The sequence below is a fragment of the Diceros bicornis genome, chromosome 16, assembly GCF_020826845.1.
Source record: "Diceros bicornis minor isolate mBicDic1 chromosome 16, mDicBic1.mat.cur, whole genome shotgun sequence".
Classification (NCBI taxonomy): domain Eukaryota; kingdom Metazoa; phylum Chordata; class Mammalia; order Perissodactyla; family Rhinocerotidae; genus Diceros; species Diceros bicornis.
Window position 1 is genome coordinate 59,754,963 of NC_080755.1, and position 23,347 is coordinate 59,778,309.

The window sequence follows — 23,347 nt, forward strand, 5'->3', positions numbered from 1 at the left end:
GCAAACTATTTAAACTTCTGTGCTACAGTTTCTTAATCAACAAAATGAGGGTAATAATGGCTCACAACTCAAACAATTACACAAGTTAATATTTGTTAAGCTCCTAGAAGAGTGCCTAGTACATAGTAAACACCATGTTAGCTATTATTATTTCTGTTTAAAATTATTTTTAACACTATGGAGAAGAGTTCATGAATCTAATCAAGCAAAGGAAAATTTCTACATTCTCTTGTAAGAGATCCTTGTATAAAATTTCACCATTACTGAAATATATATATGCTGAAACTTTATCGTCACTTAATCTCTAATATCTAGTAGGTTGATAATTATTTAAAGTCACTCACCTGCCAAGTATAATCCTTTATAATTTCTGAAGGCATTGGAATTACAAGGAGATTCTGAAGAATAAATGCAGCCTGAAATTAAAAAAAAAAAAAAGTCAATACTGCCATCTTGTTGTCATCCCTGAAATAACCAACATATCATAATTTAATAACAAAAACCATATCACTGGTCAACTGCGCATGCTGGGAGGTCATTACGAGAACTGCCAAACGACAGTGCTTGTTAGGTGATGACCTAACACTGGATAAAATTACGTCATCAGGAAACATATTTTTTCCTACTTCAGAATTTTGTTGTTTCAAAAACTCATCTGTAAAATGTAAACTATTCTGATAGTATTTAAGAAATATACTTTCGTGTTTCTATTACCCCTACAGATTACACACACACTTGATCTCTCTCTCTCTCTTCTCTCTCTCTCTCTCTCGCACACACACACACACACCCCCCTCTCTCTACGTCTCGCTCCCTTCTGTCATACAAGCTACTCTCAATAAAAAATTGCTAACTAGAAATACAAACTACAAATGTCCAACTTAACCTCCTAGGTCTTGAAGATGGTCAAATTAAAGAATCACACTAATATGAATACTGATTATCTATTTGAATGAAAGATTATGATATAACGGGAGGGGTAACAGAGGGGATCCAAAGAGGGTGAAATTTTCAACCCTTCTTAATTGGAAGTCAATAGATAATCTTTGAAGTTGGTAAATCAAGAGGAACCTACAAGTTGAAGCATTACTATTAAAAAACAAGTAACAAGAAAACTACAGCCTTTGGATTTTGGAACTGGAAACCGGTTAATGGTGGGCCCAGGAGCTGCTGTTTTCTTTATAAGCCTCTAATCCCTATTTTTTTACTGTTTTTAAAAATATTTGCATCAATCATCACTTTGATAAAAACAGCAATGAAAGAAAACCACAAACTCTCTAGAAAGAATTGAAATAGGGTTTGCTTTTCCTCTTATATGTTATATGATAAATACTACAAAGTATTTTGACAGCCCCTTATCTTAACTTAAGCTTTATAAACATTAGAGACCCATAAATACTGAGGTAATATAAAAGTAATTTTTTCCTTTGAATTACTTTTCAATGTGTAATAAAATAGAGAAGTTCATACTAAAATACACTGAATTCTGCTTTGATCTTAGAATAAAGGACTCCAATTTTTACCGTGAATTAATATCTTTTTCCTTCTTTACTACCATTTTATTTGGGTTTTTCACAGGCAGAACAGATAATGGTCAGCGGTCAGTCACTGTGTTGAATGGGTAGTCAGGTACGGTTTATAAGGACTATCACAACAGATTTCTAAGGAGAAAAAAGGGAGAGGGTGCTAACCAGACAGGCATACCTCCCGGCGCACCATACTGCATTCCGACTGGTCCAGAAGAATGTTCACCACAGTTCCCCAGAGCCCACCAGAAATGTTTTGACAACTGCTTGCCAAGGCCACACAGCCAGTTTCAAGGGTGGTCAGTGCTGATCCTAATCCCAGTGAAGTGAACCTCACCTGTTCAAATTAAAGAAAAAGTTGTCAAATCAAAGAATTCAGATTCCTAATGTGAATTCTTAATTTTTCTGGTACATAAAATATCATACTTTTATGACATTGTCTTGATGATCCTAAATTAAAAAACACACTAATAGAAAACAGTGTCCTTAAGTTTATAAATGAATAAAACTCCTATTCCACGATTCTAGAAAGCATAATATAGAAAATGAAAGTTAAATAAAAGCAAATGTCACAAAGTCAAAACCAGGTATAAATAAGAATAAAAATTATAGTTCAAAAGCCTTTTCTAGGGAAAGCATAGGGCATTTACGTATCTTCTTTGAATACAATTCTTGTTTAGTCCTTACTTTTAAAGAAGGTGCCTATCATTTTGTTCTACCTTCCTTAATTTTTTAGTGTTTCTTCCAAGTAAATGGTTTTAACTTTTCTGAAACTTCTTTTCAAAAAGAAGTAACCGAATTATCTTTATTTATAAGGCATTTAGTATCTTCCCCAAAATTATTTTAAAAGAAACACGTTTCAAATAAGATTGATGTGGTGTAATACGTATGCTGTAGTACCACTGCTGCTCAAGCTAAACGTCTTGGTGAACTTCTGAATTCTGATTCCAAAATAGTGTTTCACTGACAGCTCAGAGTAACAAAAAATAACATAGTCATAACATAGTCAAGCAACAAGTCCAAGTTCGATGTGTCTAAAGAATGTAACCTCTAAGTTCAGATCAAACAGCATTTCTACAAATCAAGGTTTTTACTATAAGAGGATGTAATCATTTCTTGCTTGAAATTAGTGGGCAGTGCCTACAGTTAACGGTACCATATTATATACTTAAAAATTTGCTAAGAAGGTAAATCTTATGTTGTGCTCTAATCACAAAAGTAAATAAATAAACAATCAGACAAACAAATAAAAAATTAAATAGTAAAGAAGAAGGCAGGAGGAAGCTTTTGGACGTGAATTACACATTGATGGCATTGATTGTGGTGATGGTTTCACAGGTGTATACTTATCTTCAAACTCATGAAGCTGCACACATTAAATATGTACAGCTTTTTGTATGTCAATCATATCTCAGTAAAGTGATTTAAAAAAAAGAAATTAGTGGACAAATGGCTAAAACTGGAAAATTCATTAATAATATAAAACTTTGCACTGTAACAAGTACTATGCTACTAAATGACACCCAAATCTCACTCAGCAGCTATCCTTCTACACTGTTTGAAAATGGCTGGGCTTCTTCAATAATTTTTCACAGTTCTTTCTAAAAGTGATAGATTCCATAATTCTTTCTTTTTTCTATTTTTAATCTGTACTCTAATGAGTCTGACTGAAGACGGGGTGCTACGAACTGAATTCTGCCCCCTCAACATTCCTATGTGGAAGTTCTAACCCACAATGTGACTGTATTTGAGGACAGGGCTTTTAAGAGGTAATTAAGGTTAAATGAGGTGATAGGGTGGGGTCCTAATTCCACAGGATTGGTGGCATTATGAGAAGACAAAGAGCACATGAGAACACAGTGAGAAGGCAGTGGTCTGAAAGCTAGAAAGAGAGTTCTCATCAGAACCCAAACATACTGATACCTTATCTCCAGCCTCCAGAACTGTGAAAAAATAAATTTCTGTTGTTCAAGTTATCCAGTTTATGGTATTTTGTTATGGCAGCCCAAGCTGACTAAGATGGGGAAAATAAAACTTAAAGTATAGTCACTAAAATAACCCCATTTTGGAAAATATGAGTATGTATATATGTTTTGTTTCATGTGTTTTTTAATCTACACATAATGGACTTGATTTTCCTTCGCGCTGACCTCTGGGTCTCGATCAACCCATAACGGAATCAACCAAGCCAATCCTTGCTGAGGAGGAGCGTGTTCTTCACTGTGACTGCCCAGAGGCAAGAACCAGAGTGGCATCCACTCCTAGCATGAGAGAAGGGAGACACAAACACACTAGGTAAGTTTCTAAGAACAAAACAGAGGGAGTTTTAAATAACTCAGAATTTTAAAAGATCAAAACAAAAAATTTACTTAAGACTTGGTTTTAATTTATTATTTAGCCAAAACAAGGCAAACAAAAATCTCAGCTTCTCCTTAAAAAGTTAAAAATAGGGGCCAGCCCAGCGGTGTAGCAGTTAAGTTTGCATGCTCTGCTTTGGCAGCCCAAGGTTCGCAGGTTCAGATCCCAGAGGCAGACCTAGCCGTGCTGTGGCAGCATCCTACATACAAAACAGAGGAAGACTGGCACAGATGTTAGCTCAGTGATAATCTTTCTCAAGCAAAAAGAGGAAGATTGGCAACAGATGTTAGCTCAGAGCCAATCCTTCTCACCAAAAAAAAAGGGGGTTAATAATTTTTCTTCAGAACAGCTATTCTCCCCATGATTATACAAAACGTATTCCACAATGCATATTTCAATCAAAAGAAGTTTCAAATAAAATTTAGATCTGTGTAACACACAACTTCTAAGAAACATCTTAGTCAAAAATCATTTTTGTCTCCTAGGAAGAAAAGTCAAAAGAGACATTTTCATATAGCAAATTTACAGGTTTGAAATGCATTAGACACAGCACATTCCTTTTCTAGCAAGTGTTCAGGAGACAGGCAGCTTTCAACGCTCTCACCGAGCTCTGGGTCTGGGCCATCATCTCATGAGACAAGTGCAGCAAGCAAAGAACTGTGCTCTTTGTGACGCCTTTTCCCATGAAGGACATAGCATTTCCTCCACGCTCCACATAAAAGGAAGTAATGACCTGAAAAACAAATGTAAACTATTTTGTGGTGGCTTTACTCTTGAGTATAAATATATAACTTTCTACTGACTTATCTGAATTGAATTCTAACCACATAAAGTATATATAATATTCTCAGTTTATACATCTAAAAACAGTTAAGATGATAAATTTTATGTTATGTATATTTTACCACAACTAAAACAAATATTCTTAGTTTAAAATTTTTCCCTTTGGAACTTGTACAAAGGATGTATACTACCCTTCTAGGAGATTTTTGTGATTTAGAATATGCTCATAACATTCTTCAAATGTTATAGTATCCTTTAGGTAAAAGAGTTTATAAATATCATGTGGAAAAGTATACTTAGAAATTGCCGGGCCAGCCTGGTAGCATAGTGGTAAAGTTCGCATGCCCCACTTCAGCAGCCTGGGGTTTGCAGCCTCGGATCCTGGGCACAGACCAATACACCACTCCTCAAGCCATACTGTGGGTATGTCCCATATACAAAATGGAGGAAGACGGGCACAAATGTTAGCTCAGAGCCAATCTTCCTCAGAAAAAAAAAAAAATACAAAGAAATTGCTAGCTGTATAAAACTATTATTGACTACCAGGGTTACGCTAGATTTTCTAAAATTATGGTTTAAATGTAAGGGGACATTTTTTCCACTGCTGAGCATCTGAGATTTCTATTCCATATTTAAGTACATGTTTATAATTTAAATCCTTGGCTCTCAACTTTTTCTCTCCCATGTATCTGAGGGATTTGATAGCTTTCCATCAGTAACAACAAAAGAAAAGTTTTTTATCTGAAGGGCTATGCCTCTAACTTAGAAGCTGAATCAGAATGGACATGCGGAGTTGGGCAACAGTAGTTTGAGGAAAAGCCCTTCCATCTGATTTAGAAAATCCTTTAAAATATGTGGCAAACTCTTTTGGAACATTTCTACATAAATCACTCAGGGGTTCAATAAATATTTGTTCACTGACTGAATAACAAGAGCCTTCATAGCTTTCAACTTTCAAATAAAAAAATATTCAAAGTGACAAAAAACCACTTATAATTCACAAAATTTTAATAAAAAAGACTGCTAACTATATTTAGGTACCAATAAACTACGAAGGAAAAATTTGTTGTGAGTCAAAACAATCAAAACTACTTTTTATCTGACTAATACAAAAGAAAGTATTTCAATTCATCCACCCAAGGACGCTGAATGCTTTTATTCATCACAGAATCCTTTAATGTAAGCCATTTTGTCTTATAATAAAGTCTACTTTTTAGTTTGGATTTTTTTCAGCTTCATGCAGCAATGCAGATTTAAAAAAAAGCATAAATCATAAATCACAGCTTATTTAATATAGGCAATTTACTCATAGGTAATGTGGAGGCTTTGACCTAAATTAGAATTTTCATAAACCAAATAATTTTATATTATGTCTGAAAAATGAATCAAGATTGGCCAGGGGTTAACTACTATGACTGATCACTACATGGGCTCTGCTCTTCTATTCCTTCTACATGTGTATGTTTGAAATTTTTCATAATTAAAAGTTTAAAACTCTAAGGGACTATCTGAGCAATAAGATACCTGAATGATTAAGCCCTTATTATCTTCCTGTAAGTCATCACTGGAGATAACTATATCTAACATCTGTGTAATGGTTTTATCTCAAGCTTATGAGCGACAAACCAAGAGCTTTGTAATTATCTCCTTTCAACTTGACCTTTTTGTCAGATTCCTGGAACTATACTTCATATATCTGGTCTTAAGAATTTAATTATCATAGTTTATTCACCTATCATAATGAATCATGCTCAGTTTTAAAGTCTCATTTCTCAACCAGAGAAAGCAAATACTCACATTCACAGTTCACCACGCAGAAACAAAATATCTGATGTTAGAAATATGGCTCCTTTCCAAAAAGGAATCAGCTTTAATTAATAAGAAACTATGAAGCAAATCACTCGGACAAACAATGACTTTGTTCTGATGTTCATTCACATAAGCTTTACTTTATTCTTTAAAAGGTAAATTTAGTTAGCAGTAAAATAAAGAAAGCTGTTTAGCTAAATAAGCAGAAGGTCCCAAGTAAGATTAAATGGGACTCTGCTACAATTTCTAACAAAAGTGACAGATCTCTTCGTATTATCTGCCAGTCATTTAATGTAAAGACATAAACATTTTCTTCCGAAGATGTTGTATGAAGCAGAAATGTACTCCTCTGTTTATACCAAATCAAGATTTGTTAATCAGGGGCCGGCCCCGTGGTGTAGCTGTTAAGTGTACGCGCTCCGCTGCTGGTGGCCCGGGTGCGCACCGAACACTGCTTGTCAGGCCATGTTGTGGCGGCGTCCCACATAAAGTGGAGGAAGATGGGCACGGATGTTAGCTCAGGGCCAGTCTTCCTCAGCAATAAAAGAGGAGGATTGGCATGGATGTTAGCTCAGGGCTGATCTTCCTCACAAAAAAAAAAAGAAAAAGATTTGTTAATCAGGTTTTTCACAACTGTGGGATATTATAACACAGGGACTTTACTTTTTATCTATTTCTTAGCTAATAAACTGTGCTGATTTTTATTACCTTAAAGACAACTGAACTCAGAATGACGTTATTGCCTTTTTGCCTCAAGTTCCTACCTAGAACTAAGCCCTTTTGTTCTCCAATACCATAGAAAGCTCATGTTAATTTCTGGTATTTGAAACGCAGGTATAAGTCTCTCCTCTTACACAATTTTAAAAACAAAAGGACTTTTGATAGTTTCTACATGTAAACAACCTAACACTTAACTTCTTCAATTACTGCTGTAGCAGATGCTCAGATATTCCTGACTCGAAACACATATAAATCACTGTATAGAGGAGATATGTTCCAAGAGGTTTATAAATGAAGTATTTATGTCACATTACAAATAATGCTATAAATTAGGCATTTGTAGATTAAACTACATTTTAAACACATTAAAGGAGCTGATTTTTAATAAAACATTATGCTAAGTCTTTAGCTAATATATCTGTTCTAAAAATTCATACATTTCTGATCATGGACACCTTGAAGCATGGGATAATTAATTAATATACTGGGAGTTTATCCTTTTTTAAAATTTATAAATACTCAAGGGAAAAAACTATTTTATTAAAGTTGCTACACTAAAACTCTAAATTTTATAGTACAGGTAAGAGTATTTAGGATTTTGAAATCTTTTTAAAAAACAAGATGTACTTTTGGGAAAAAATTCTAGATAACATCATATGAAGCATGATCTATAGTTGAATATACCAATATCACCTAAAGCATGATTTAATAATGACAACAGAAAAATTAAACACACATCATTTACATTCATTTATGTCACATTTCCAATGTTATTCAAACTGTATTCTAATTTAAAAATCATATGTAAGACACATATAAATTAAATTATCCACTATCCATCCACTATGTATAAATCACTGGGCTAGGCTAATCGGGAGCTCTGGGATAGTAGAAATGGTCCAAAGATGACTCTCACAAGCTCACAGTCTAACAGATCAACTCATAAACGAAAACAAAAACACAACGTATTAAGCACCATAGCAGTGGCATATACAAACTACTGCAGTACGGTACATAACTTACAGAAGAGACCAGTTAGTCAAATAATACTTACTGAGCATCATGTCCAGAAGAATAAAAAAATGCTTACTCAAGGAAGGTAAATGAAGAAGTGAGATTGTAAATTTTGTGTAGAGACTGCCACCAAAAAAAGAGAAGAAACTATACAAAGGAAATAGACTTTTTAAATAAGCTTTTTTATTTAATGAGAATACCCATATACAACAGAAACTTCAAGAGATGTAGGGAAAAGTTTAAGTGGAGATAAGACTCAAAATGCAAGATTATAAAGAGCCTTATGCACTTGAAAAAGGAGGTTTGGACTGAAAGGTTTCCGATTTTTCAAGGATAATCTGATGGCAGATAGAGACTGTTTGATGGCAAGAAGGAATGTGCAGCATGAAAAGGAATAGGAAGTTATGGACACAATTTGGTCAAAACATTCCACGTCTAGAATGCCCATCACTACTGATCACTTTAGTAATCTTTCAAAATCCATCTCTACACTGCCTCCTCCAAGCGCCTTTCCTGAAGTCCTAAGACAGTTAACGACCCCAATCTCTGACTATATCATTGACCCTCTGGCTATCACTGAACCTTTCAAGGCAAGCAATGCCGACAGATTTGGTCAGTAAGGAAAGAATGAGCCGTTTTTAGATTCAGACAGTTAATTACTTACATAAACAGCAAAAGCAAGAGTTGCCAAAGGTGCCAGCTCCCAATGTCCCTTACGCAGGGTGACACTGAAACAAAGGGGCAGATGATAGCCATGCAGATGGTAGGGCACTCTTGCTGAGGAGCTCACGCCATTCTGCACTAAGCCATTTATAGCCTGCAGCTGTACCCCAAGGGGAGCAACACAGAAAGCCCAGCCATCAGAACCCAGGAGGCGATAAGAAACAGGCTGTGACAGACTTCCTAACAGATGGAAGTGAATGAGCAATGGCCTTGTAGCAGTTCCTCACAAGCCTCTCATGTTGTCATGTTCCAGAAGGATCACAGGAAGTTCTGCAAGACTAGATCAGCTGTGATTAAGCCTTGCCTCCGTGGCCTACGTGCATACATGCAAGGTTGCCAGGGCACCATGGTGAAGCTGTTCTCTTACGGAACCACATACAACCACGTCGTTGTTCTAGTTATTACAACATTCTGATAATGTGTTGAACTAAATGATGATGAAAACGTGGCACACCAGAATGTGTGGAATAAAGTGAAAGACATGCTTAGAAGGTAATTAGAGCTAAAAATGTCTATTTGAGAAAAGCTAAAAAAAAAAATCAATGAAGACTCTGCCTTAAAATATTAGGAAAAGAGTCATAAATTAAACCAAAAGGAGATGGAAATAAGTATAAGCAGAAATTAATAAAATAGGGGAAAAGCATTAAAGAGGGGATCAACAAAGCCAATGGTTCATTCTCTGAAAAGACTCATAAAGCACACAAACCATGAGTAAGACCAATCGAGAAAACTGGAGGGAAGGAGTAATTAGTGTCTGCAATGAAATGGGACCTCACTACACATCTGACAGATATTTTAAAAAAGGAGATGATTTGATGAATAATTTTAGGGCAGTGAATTCAAAAATTTAGATAAAATTCTAGAAAAACTTACTAAGACTGACACAAAAAAATAGAAAATCTGAGTAATTCTAGATTTTTTCCCCCAGTAATTCTATCAAGATCATAATGGTTTACAACATTGTATAATTTCGGGTGTAAATTATTGTTTATGAGTTTCTGGATAGACTTCCTCGTGCTCACCCCCAGCAGGCTAATTATTGTCCATCACTGTACATATGTGCCCCTTCACCCCTTTCACCCACCCTCCAAGCCCCTTCCCCTGGTAACCACTAATCTGTTCTCTTTACCCATGTATTTGTTATCTTCTACATATGAGAGAAATCGTGCAGTATTTGTCTTTCTCTGGCATATTTCGCTTAGCATCACACCGTCAAGGTCCATCCATGTTGTTGCAAATGGGACGATTTTGTCTTTTTTTACTGCTGAGTAGTATTCCATCGTATATATATATACCACCTCTTCTTTATCCATTCATCCGTAGAAGGGGACTTGGGTTGCTTCCAATTCTTGGCTATTGTGAATAATCCTGCAATGAACATAGCGGTGCATAAATCTCTTTGGATCATTGATTTTAAGTTCTTTGGCTACATATCCAGTAGTGGGATAGCTGGGTCGTATGGTATTTCTATTTTTATTTTTTTGATAAATCTCCATACTGTTTTCCATAGTGGCTGTACCAGTTTGCATTCTCACCAGCAGTGCATGAGTGTTCCCCTTTCTCCACATCCTCTCCAACATTTGTTGTTTTTTTGTCTCGGTAATTATAGTCATTCTGACTGGTGTAAGGTGATACCTCATTGTAGTTTTGATTTGCGTTTCCCGGATGATTAGTGATGTTGAACGTCTTTTCATGTGCCTGTTGGCCATCTGTATATCTTCCTTGGAAAAATGTCTGTTTATATCCTCTGCCCATTTTTTGATTGGGTTGTTTGTTTTTTTGTTGTTGAGTTCAATGAGTTCTTTATATATTTTAGAGATCAACCTCTTGTTGGAAAAATGATTTGCAAATATTTTCTCCAAGTTGGTGGGTTGTCTTTTCATTTTGTTGATGGTTTCCTTTGCTTTGCAGAAGCTTTTTAGTCTGATGTAGTTACATTTGTTAACTTTTTATTTTGTTTCCCTTGCCCAAGTAGACATGGTATTTGAAAAGATGCTGCTAAGACCAATGTCATATAGTGTACTGCCTATATTTTCTTCTAGGAGTTTTATGGTTTCAGGGCTTACATTCAAGTCTTTAAGCCATTTGGAGTTAATTTTTGTGTATGGTGTATGATAATGGTCTACTTTCATTCTTTTGCATGTGGCTGTCCAGTTTTCCCAACACCATTTGTTGAAGAGACTTTCCTTTCTCCATTGTATGTTCTTGGCTCCTTTGTCAAAGATTAATTGTCCATAGACGTGTGGTTTTATTTCTGGGCTTTCAATTCTGTTCCATTGATCTGTGTGTCTGTTTTTGTGCCAGTGCCATGCTGTTTTGATTCCTATAGCTTTGTAGTATATTTTGAAGTCAGGGATTGTAATGCCTCCAACTTTGTTCTTTTTTCTCAGGATTGCTTTGGCTATTCGGGGTCCTATGTTGTTTCACATAAATTTTAGAATTCTTTGTTCTATTTCCATGAAGAATGTCATTGGGATTCTAACTGGGATTGCACTGAATCTGTAGACTGCTTTAGGTAGTATGGACATTTTAACTATGTTGATTCTTCCAACCCATGAGCATGGAATATCTTTCCATTTTTTTATGTCTTCTTTAATTTATTTCAATAATATCTTATAGTTTTCAGTGTATAGGTATTTCACCTCTTTGGTTAAGTTTATTTCTAGACACTTTATTCTTTTTGTTGCAATTGTAAATGGAATTGTATTCTTGATTTCTCTTTCAGTTACTTCATTGTTAGTGTATAGAAATGCAACTGTTTTTTTGTCAGTTGATCTTGTACCCTGCAGATGTGCTATAGTTGCTGATTATTTCTAATAGTTTTCTGATGGATTCAAGTGATAAAATGGCAGTCTTAAGCCCTCATATATCAATAATCACTCTAAATGTAAATGAATTGAACTCTCCAATCAAAAGACACAGAATAGCTGAATGGATTAAAAAACAAGATCCAACAATATGCTGCCTCCAGGAAACACACCTCAGCTCTAAAGACAAACACAGGCTCAGAGTGAAGGGATAGAAGATGATGCTCCAAGCTAATGGCAAACAAAAGAAAGCAGGTGTTGCCATACTTATATCAGACAAAGCATACTTCAAGTTAAAAAAGACAATGAGGGGCTGGCCCGGTGGCGCAAGCGGTTAAGTGCGCGCGCTCCGCTGCGGCGGCCCGGGGTTCGCTGGTTCGGATCCCGGGCGCGCACCGACGCACTGCTTGGTGAGCCATGCTGTGGCGGCGTCCCATATAAAGTGGAGGAAGATGGGCACCGATGTTAGCCCAGGGCCGTCTTCCTCAGCAAAAAAAAGAGGAGGATTGGCGGATGTTAGCTCAGGGCTGATCTCCTCACAAAAAAAAAAAAAAAAAAAAAAAAAGACAATGAGAGGGGCTGGCCTAGTGGCGTAGCAGTTAAGTTCGCGTGCTCCGGTTCAGTGGCCCAGGGTTCACAGGTTCAGATCCCAGGTGCAGACCAATGCACTGCTTGTTAAGCCATGCTGTGGCAGCATCCCATATAAAGTAGAGGAAGATGGGCACGGATGCTAGCCCAGGGCCAATCTTCCTCAGCAAAAAGAGGATTGGCATCGGATGTCAGCCCAGGGCTAATCCTCCTCACAAAAAAAAAAAAAGACAATGTAAGACAAAGAGGGGCAGTATATAATGATAAAACAGACATTCCACTAAGAGGACATAACACTTGTTAACATATATGCACCTAACACAGGGGCACCAAAGTACATAAGGCAACTATTAACAGACCTAAAGGGAGAAATTAACAGCAACACAATAATAGCAGGGGACGTCAACACCCCACTTACATCAATGGACAGATCATCCAGACAAAAAGTCAACAAGGAAATAGTATATTTAAATGAAACACTTGGTCAGATAGACTTAATAGATATGTACAGAGCATTCTATCCAAAAACACCAGAATACACATTCTTCTCAAGTGCACATGGATCATTCTCAAAAATAGACCATATGTTGGGAGACAAGGCAAGCCTCAATAAATTTAAGAAGAATGAAATCACCTCAAGCATCTTTTCTGACCACAGTGCCATGAAACTAGAAATCAATTACAAGAACAAAACTGGGAAAGTCAGAAATATGTGGAGACTAAACAACATGCTACTGAACAACTATTGGATCAACGAAGAAATCAAAGGAGAAATTAAAAATTACCTGGAGACAAACAAAAATGAAAATACACCATACCAACTCATATAGGATACAGCAAAAGCAGTCATAAAAGGAAAATTCATAGCAATACGGGCTCACCTCAACAAACAAGAAAAATCTCAAATAAGTAATTTAAACTGCACCTAACAGAACTAGAAAAAGAAGAACAAATAAAACCCAAAGTCAGCAGAAAGAGGGAAATAATAAAAATAAGAGCAGAAACGAATGAGATAGAGACTAATAAAACAGTAGAAAGGATTAATGAAACTAAGAGCTGGCTCTTTGAAAAGATAAACAAAATTGACAAACCCTTAGCCAGACTCACCAATAAAAAGAGAGAGAAGGCTCAAATAAATAAAATTAGAAATGAAAGAGGAGAAATTACAACAGATACTGCAGAAATACAAAGCATTATAGGAGAATACTATGAAAAACTATATGTCAACAAATTGGATAACCTAGAAGAAATGGATAAATTCTTAGACTCATACAACCTCTGAAAACTCAATCAAGAAGAAATAGAGAATCTGAATAGACCAATCAAGTAAAGAGATTGAAAGAGTAATCAAAAATCTCCCAAAAAACAAAAGTCCAGGACCAGATGGCTTCTCTAGAGAATTTTACCAAACATTCAAAGAAGATTTAATACCTATCCTTCTTAAATTATTCCAAAAAATTGAAGAAGATAATACTAGATTTTAAAAATTCAATTCATTTACAGTCTTCCCAAAAATTGCCAGATTTCCGCATCATCAAATTCTACTAAACATTTAAGGAAGAAATAACACCAATTCAAATCAACTATTCCAAAGAAGGAAAAAAGTTATATAAAGAAAAAGAAAATTATATAGATATAAGGGTGGACTAAATTTGATATTAAAACTTGACAAAAGTTTTATGAGAAAAAAGACAAATGCCAATAATTCTAAAAACATTTTTTTGCATAAGCAAATTCATACAATAATCCTAAAAACATAAACAAACTACATCTGTTAATACCTAAAAGGAATAATACATCACAACCTACTTGAAATTCTTCCAGAAATACAAGGTTGTCTAACATTTTAAAATCAATCCATATAATTCATCACCTTAATGAAATATAGGAGAAAAATCATGTAATTATCTTATAAGATATAGAAAAAGCAATACACATTTATGATTTAAAAAAAAACCCTTAGCAAAGTAGGACTAGAAGAAAACTTCCTTATTTTTCTTTAATTAATAAAAAAAAAAACTACCACAAACAGCACACTGAAAGGTGAAAAATTAAAGGCCTTTCCCTTCAGTTTGAAAACAAGGATTGTGGGTATACGGTTAATATATAAAAATGGAGTACATTTCCATAGATAACGTTAGAAAATAAAATTTCAAAAATTCATTTTCACTGAGAGACAATAATTTCATAGAACAGATTCCAAAATTGCTCTGAACTAATAGAAAAAGAAGAACCAAATGTCCTTCAACATTGTAGCATAGAGAATACTATAAAAAAATGAAATTAAACTAACTCCTCCTACAGGCGGCAAAATGAATAACTCTCATAAGCATACTGACGAAAGAAAGTTCCAGACATAGGATTCCATTTTATAAAATCAAAAAAAAAATCAGAAATTACTGTATATAATAACACATAATTAAGTGGTAAAACTAACAAGAAATGCAAAGATGTGATTACCATAAAACTCAAAATAACAACTGCCCTTCGGGAGAGAAGTAGAGATTGCGGGGGCGGGCAGGGTATGATGAATGCTTCCAGAGTGCTAGCTATGGTCTGTTTTTAGATTGGAGGTGGTTACACGGGTGTTTGCTATGTGATGATTCAGTTATGTATTTAAGTTCTGTGTATTTTCTGCATATATGTTGTATTTCACAAATAAAAGCATTAAAAAACATAAGTGAGTAAACAAATTACCCTAATGAGTGGACTTAAATGTATACCTTAGTTTATTTTTCTTGAAAAGGAATACATTCATAAAAGTGATCTTACATACACATTTGTTAATAAAAATCATTAAAACATTTAACCATCATGAGTCACATAAATACTGAATAATAATCTACATTAAACATAGTAATATACACAATGCACTTAACATAGTATCTAGCATACAGTAAGTGATCAGGAGCTATCTTTTGGGAGGGTTGTTACCATTGTTGTTATAGTCATTGGATATTTTTACTTACTTCAAGGAGACCTGACAAGTACTTCATACAAATTTCGAGCGGCTTTGTGAGAGGAGAATGTGAGCTCCATCCCGGAAATGCCGTGAGGTGAGCCATCCCTCGTAAGGTTCTCTCGAGGGAAGGCAGGCCATAGAAATGAGGAGCATCCGTGACTCTCAGACACTGGAGCAGTTTCAGAGCCAGCTGTGTTTGGAAAACATAAAAAAGTTCCAAGCACTTCCTGTGTATGTAAAGGAGGAAAAAAATCAACCAGAGAACAAATGTGACAGGCTTACTAGGCTTTCTTACTGTAGTATAGGGTTATCAACAACTTACTGTATCAGAAAAGTGTGAACCAGGGGAAAGGCAGAAAATATTCCCTCTCAAAATAAGCCTTTTCAAGAAAAACATAGTTAAAATACCATCTAGGCTATATGATGCAAAATACAAGTAGCAATTACATTAAAAAATACATAAGTAGATATTGGTACCACTATCCAATACTGAAATTCAAAGTTGGAATGAAAAATTAAATGCAGTTTCAATGAGTTTAACTAGCATATATTAAACCCTTACATTTAATCATTCAGTATCAGTAAAATATTAAATTTTTAATTGGATAAGATGTATTGTTTTTTCCCCAGAAAGCTAAAATAAAAGGAAAAGAAAGGTTTTAATAAGTTTGACACATAATTTAAACAAAACTGTCAGAAACAGATCAAGAGAACATTTTCTACCAGAAAACAAAATCCCTTAAATTAAGCAGCTAGGCATGGATCCAAAGATATAATTCCTGCAAGAAATAATATCATTGTGTAACAAAACATTGAATAAAATCTGAAATTTCTTCAGTTTTACAGATCTTTAGAATCCAAAACTGACAACTGACTATATTACTACCCATTCCATCACAGTATTACAGGTGTACAGGTGCATGATTTTTAAAGATCATAATTTTTATACACCTGTCATCCAGCTGCTTTTAAAGTTTTAGAAAGACATAAAACTTAAACAAAGCCTAAAAGTTATTTATATAAATTCATATTTCTCACAGATCAACAAGGTAATCTAACTAATATCATTAAAATTGTTCTGTTTTTTAATCTAACATGCAAGTCATTCTCATTTTCTGCTCCTCTTACCTTAATCATTTAAGAAAAACTATACAACCAAAGGGATTGGAGCCACTGCAAACATCCAACCTCCAACCTCAGTTAAACCCTGGCATATGTGCACCCAGTTCCCTCTCCTGGTCCCTGCAAACTTTCCCCAAGCTCCACAGCCAGCTGCCTCACCCCCACACAAGTTCCCCTCTTGGCAAACGGTCTTGCCTCTCATTTCATAGCGAAAAATGAAACTATCAGAAGTTAATTCCCTCCATGTCCTTCTCCCCACATCTACACCCTTATCTATTTAATCCCACTTTATCTCTTTATCCCACACTCTTTTCTAATGCACTGCTCATTAGTCTCTCTCCTCAACATACATCTCTTCCCCTGTCCTCATTTTCTCTCTTCTTATTTCTTTCTCTCCTTAACTACCTCTCTTCTCTTCTGCCCTCCATCTCTTTTTCTTCTTCTCACTCTAATTTTCCCTTATGATAGGCACATGTCCAACAACCTATAAGCATGTATAAGTAGCTTCCATCCTAAAACAAATAAAAATCCTAACCTGTTCTTGACTGACACATAAAAGAAGGTGTATCACACACTCTTTTCCTTAACATCAAAACTCACCTAAAGAACAATGCACACCATTGTTTCTCAAAGCCTAGTTCAAGGACCACCTGTGGTGCTTACTTAATATGCAGATTCCTGAGCTACTGATATTAATATTTTAACAAACCCCTCAGGAGATTCTTATGCACATTCCAGGTCCAGCTGCGCAGAATCTACTATCCTTGCATTTGCTTTGTTCTTTAGTACTTTATTGAGGCATAATTTGCATACAGTAAAATTCAAAAATCTAAGTGCACAGTAAATGATGCTTTACATATGTATATAATCATGTAACCACCAAGCATAACAAGATAGAAAACATTCTCAGCACCTCAGAAGGTTCCCAGGTGTCCCTCTCCAGTGAAATTTCTATTGACTTGTATTCTAAATTCACCAATCCTCTCTTCTACTGTGTCTAGTCTGCTCTTAAGCCCATGCAATGAATTCTTTAGTTTAGAAATTGTATTTCTCAGCTGCAGAATTTGTATTTAGTTCTTGTTTGCAGTCTCCATTTCTTTGCTGCTGACATTTTCCATATTTTTATTAATCTTGTCCATCTTTTCATATAATATCTATTATATCTATTACTTAAAATAATATTATTTATAATAGTAGCTTTAAATTTCTTGTCATATTTGACATCTGTGGATCTGTTTCTAATGACTTTTTTTCCTTAATTATGGCAGGCGTTTTCCTGCTTCTTCATAATTCTCTTCATTTGTGATTGTATGTATCCATACAATGGATAAACAAAATGTGGTACATCCACACACAGAATATTATTCAGTCATAGGAAGAAATAAGCACTGATATGTGCTACAATATGAATGGACTCAGAAGACATGGTGTTAAATGAAAGAAGCCAGACACAAAAGGTCACATACTGTTTGATTCCATTTATATAAAATGTCCAAAATAGGCAAATTCATAGACAGAAAGATTAGTGGTTGCCAGGGCTTAGGTAAAGGGTGAATGGAAAGGCACTGTTCAAAGGATATAGGGTTTCTTTTTGGGGTGACGAAAATGTCCTGGAATTAAATAGTGACAGTTGCATCTCATTGTGAATATACCAAAACCCATCCTATTGTACACTTTTAAATGGTTAAAATAGTAAATTTTATCTGATTTTAAAAATTAAAAAAAAGTCAGAACTACAGATATACATTTGAAAATCATCAATGTAAAAATAGTCATACTGGGAATGAGTACTCAGGTAGATGTGTAGAGAATTAAGAGAGGAAAAAAACTAAAGCCTAGAAAACAACAAAATACTGGGTGTGTGTGTGTGAAATTACAATCAGGCTGTATCAAATATTCAATTGAAACAAAAACAAAAAGATCACCCAACTGATTATTTTTGAAGTCTTTCCTCCTCTTAATTTGAAACAAGTGAAAAGTTGTCAAAGTCTTCACAAATCAGAAGAAACTTAGGTTCTGTATAAATGTCCCCAAACCTTCAATGATACAAATGGTACCTGTCAGTAACTGCCATGAAACTGAGCAGCAAGGTATTGAAAAGAGCAATCAGTTCTTTCTGGAGTTGCTGCCTAACAGCAGTCCGGATGTCATCTGCTTCCTCTCGTGTCTGTGACTCTGTCAGAACCAGCAGGTCTAATAGTGGGTTTGGACTCTAAAAAATGAAATTTGTGAAAAAAACACATTTACTCTCTGATTGAGTAACATGCTGTCTCCTATAAAGGTTTATTGTTGCTAATCTGCTCTGGATTAACTAAGAGTTATACTACCTAACTAGTCAGTGTGGGTCTCTACTGCATTAGTAGAGATGTTCTAAACTCAAAGGGTACTTCATATGTTATCTCAACAAAAGGAATGAAGATCTATTATGGAAAACTGAGGAAAACAGAGATAAGCACAATGAGAAAAGCAAAAACCACCCATAAGCACACCTCCCAGAGATGGCCACTCTTAGTATACGGGTACATACTCTTCTTTTTGTGTGTATGAGGATAAATACAAACAGAATTATAATTCTATATTTTTAACAAAACTGAGATCAAGTGAAAAAATCCACTATTGTAATCATTCTTTTTTCTTAATATTATTAGCAGCATTTCTTCAAAAACATTATCTTAATATCTGATTGTTTTTTAACCACAGGAATTTACCAACTGCTAGGTAATCAATCAGTGATATCTAATTTCACTGAGCTGCAGCAGTACGCACTCAACTTGATTATATCCCATGTATAAATTCTAAGCAATGAAATTACTAAATCAAAACATTTAATAGTTTTAATACTTTATTGCCAAATTGCCCCTGCAAGAAGTGTACCAATACATACAACTAAGCAGGGTCTGAGAAGGGCCACAGCATCCAAGCCAATGCTGAATATTATGATTATTGTGATCTTTGCAGTTTGATAAGCTGATAAACAAATAAAACTAGTACTATTTAAATTTTTTCCTATATTCCAACTTTAAAAAAATTGTAGCTAAAGAAATGTTATAAGATTACTTCTAATAATATTGAGAGAGCAGAAAATGTTACATTAACCAACAGCATTGAAGATATATGGAATATTTATTAATCATCTATAACATCACAGGCACTGCATTAAAAAGTGAAAGAAAACAAGATTTCACTTAACTTTTTGATTAAACTAGAAGATCTGCATTTTCATGTCTTACAGATGGGCAAATGGAGGTTTACAAAGAGGTTAAGTAACGTATTCAATGTCACACGGATGAGCAGAGCAAGGACTCAACCTCAGAACCGTCTTACCTCAAAGCTAGTTAATATTTCATCCCCAGCATTATGTCATGTCATAGCATGTATTACAACAGACAAAAAGAGATAAAATCAAAATGTAATTACTGTCGTCATGAAATTCTTCACCTAAAGAACTCAATTCAAAAATAAGTGCATTCTTTTTTGGGAAAAGAAATGGAAAAAATTGGAAGAAAATTCCAAGTTGTTTATACTATGTGGTATGTGGAGTACACTTCAGTCAGGTACATAGGCTTATAAATAATATAACTGAGAGCTTTGGGAAAGTGTTGGGGAGAGATGTTTACTTTACTATGTTTCACACCTATGCAGCATTTCTTTTCAGCTTTTCCTTTCATCTTGAACAAGAAGTGCTTCATTTGGATCAAGTAAAATTACATAAAACATAACTACAGGTTCTATGTTTCATACATGAATAAAACAATCAAGACACACATTTAATAAAATCATAAAAATAAATACATATTCTGTAGTACTCTTAGCCCCAAGTAACCAAAGACTTACACCCACCACTCCCTCCAACCCACATAAATACTGACAAAATGAACAAGCTTTTTTAATGCAAACTCCATCTTGGTAAAATATAATTTTACTATCAGGAATTATTAATTCTGATATACAGATAAAAATTAAGTAGAAGCTACTGATTAATAAATGAATATATTGATACAGTATGTAGATACCTAACATTAAGATTCTTCCAAAGAATCTCATCCTGTTAATAACTCATTTCTGCTTGTAAATTGCTGAGACTTTTTCCTTTTAGAACATATCTTGGATTTACATGTTAACATTAAGATTCAGTGAACCTCAACAACAACAGTTCTAAAAGATGGGATGAATTGCCATTCCTCAAGTATAATAGAGAACAGAAGAGATGTCTCTACTGATGCTTGTTGACCTCAAGTGCTCAATCATACCTGAAGGTTTTGTCTTTAGACATTAGTATTCAATCCTAATTTTAAGTCAACTCCACGGGCCATTATTTTGTCACTGCTGACCTTCAAAAGGCAAAATTTCTATAATGATGGTTTGTTTTCTTTACGCACACAGTTACCACTCATCATATCCAATTTTCCGTCCATCAGCAACCTACAACAGTAGGATGTACAATGCCCTCCATGAACTCTAAGTGCACATGTGCCTGCGAAAGTCGGAGAACAGAAGAGTGTATGTTGTGTAGTTCTAAATAGCTTCTCCCTCCCAAAAAATTATGGCCCTACTTTTACGATCTTCCATCAAAAAATTCATTCTGAAAACAAAGGTACTCAAACTCAGCACTTCTAGGTTGTTTCAGATATTAACAAAATATCATTAAAATATAGATTGGTGATATAATAAATTCCTACAGTGCCTAAGAATTAAAATGTTTGTAATAAATGAATGTTTTGATAAAACACACAAATTCTCACAAGAGAAAGTTCCTGAATCTTCCCTCAGTAAGTCAGCTGATTTTTTTACACTTCCTATTAGCGTTCTTCTGCCTAAGTAGGTATCACATCTGCCTAATTTTGTTAGTTTCTGCCACTATCACTTTTACATGTCTTTTCATGTTACATCCATACATTCAAAACAATTCCTTTGGAAATGCTATTTTACTGACCTTCTTAAATCCTTTCTCACTTATTTTACCCACTTCAAATGATAAACTTTAAAGGGCACTTGATTTTCTATTTTAAGGCTTCCTTTATTTTGAACGTTGGTCAGTTCATAACACTTAATAATTTAATCCTTGTAGCATGATATTTAGAGAGGAAACCCTCCTGTTCATGGATGCTTAAGTCCACTTTGCTCACCCTTAAAAGTATTATTATTTATAACACTAGTGACGATAATAAACGAGGAGATAAAGTAAAAGTTTTCCAAAGACAGCCTTGATACCATGCACAGTCAAATAAATTTAACTATACCAAACATCCTTTTCTAAAAGTACATTAAAATTACAGTACAATCTTCTAGAATCTTGTAGAAATTTCATCTTAATTTCAAAACTATGAATAAGTTATACAATATACATCAGCATTCATGACACACTACAAAATTCATAATCATTTAAATGTAAAATTTTAACTATCTAGTTACAGTTACATAATTTAGACAAACATATTTTAACATGCACAGTGATTTCCTATTGTTACATACTATATAAAAAGTCTTATATGCAAACGTTCAATTATTGCATAGATTTCAGGAAAAGATTCTAAAACTGAATAAAGCCCTCTACATCTGCTATTTTCACAACCCAAAGCAACCATTATCTCCAGAACACAAGAACTCTAACCTAAGAAGGAGACTGTTTTAGAGCTTATTCTTTTTCAAAAATGAGTAAAAAAGATTATGAAGTTATAAAAAATGTACAGATCAAAAATCGATTTGAGCTATCGAAAAATTCACTCAGAGGAAAAGCTTCATAGAGATTCTTTTAATATTTTAATATCCAATCTTTAAAATATTTAAGCATGTTTAAAAGCTGAAAGAATTATAATGATGTTAGCTTTTTACTGTTTTGCTTTGTTAAAAATGTTCAGAAAATAACTGTCTCCAAACACTTCTTTAATTTTTTAATAATTAAAAGACGAGAAAATCAAACTAAATATGGTACTTTGAAATCATCCTTGAGAAAATAACAGAAGGGCAAACTTTACTGAACAATGAATCTATGTACTTGGGAAGTTCAATCATCTTATAAAAGATCCAAAAAATTTACTTTAAGGAAATTAAGTCTTTGCATCTCATTTGTTACATTTTTCTCAGTTTACCATGTCTTTAACTATGCTTAAGGTATTTCTTGCCATACATACAGAAGCCAATAAAATTCACACATAAATGTCCTTCCACTGGACAACTGTTCTATCATAAATTTCAAAAAACAAAAACAAAGTTAACCTGAAAGAAGTAAAAGTGACCAGAAAAGAATACAGAAAATAAAGTTCATTAAGGAAAAATTTTTTAAAATAATTTAATGTAGTCCTTCAGGGGCTGGCCCTTGGAGTAGTGGTTGGGTTCAGCGTGCTCCACTTTGGCAGCCCAGGTTCGCTGGCTCAGATCCCGGGTGTGGACCTACACCACTCGTTCGCGGCCATGCTGTGCTGGCAACCCACATACAAAATGGAGGAGGATTGGCACAGATGTTAGCTCAGGGCTAATTTTCCTCAAGTGAAAAAAAAAAAAGAGGAAGATTGGCAACAGATGTTACCTCAGAGCGAATCTTCCTCACGAACAACAAAAAAAATGTAGTCCTTCAAAAAATATAGGCATATCAAAGGAAAACACTACAAGTCCAATCAAAGAGTCAAGTACATACAGGGAGTCAGCTCATGATTTTTAAAACCTGGTGTCAATTCAAATCAGGGGTAGATACACGATATAGGAAAATTGCTAACCATTCAAAAAAATAATCTACATCAAAAGAAATTCCAGATGAATAAAGATGTAAAAAATAAAACCTTAAAAGTTACAAAAGAAAACATGAAAGTGTTCACTCAAAACTTTGTAGTAGAGAAGATCTTTCCAAAAAGATACATAATTTATAATCTATAAAGAAAGAAATCTATAAATATGGCTACCTAAAAATAATATGGCAGTGAATAAAACAAACAACCTGT

At 34.5% G+C, this 23,347-nt stretch overlaps 1 protein-coding gene across 2 annotated transcripts in view; it reads right to left on the reverse strand.

Moving 5' to 3' along the window:
- The window catches only part of RTTN (rotatin), a 160,938-nt gene that overhangs the window by 75,193 nt on the left and 62,398 nt on the right, over positions 1–23,347 (reverse strand). For both annotated transcript variants that reach the window (XM_058557288.1, XM_058557289.1), the window contains exons 27-32: positions 18,470–18,624; positions 15,298–15,517; positions 4,489–4,617; positions 3,677–3,787; positions 1,705–1,863; positions 345–416 (exon numbers count right to left, since the gene is read on the reverse strand). In XM_058557288.1, the coding sequence (XP_058413271.1) occupies positions 345–416; positions 1,705–1,863; positions 3,677–3,787; positions 4,489–4,617; positions 15,298–15,517; positions 18,470–18,624 (846 nt within the window). The remainder of the gene's footprint in view (positions 1–344; positions 417–1,704; positions 1,864–3,676; positions 3,788–4,488; positions 4,618–15,297; positions 15,518–18,469; positions 18,625–23,347) is intronic.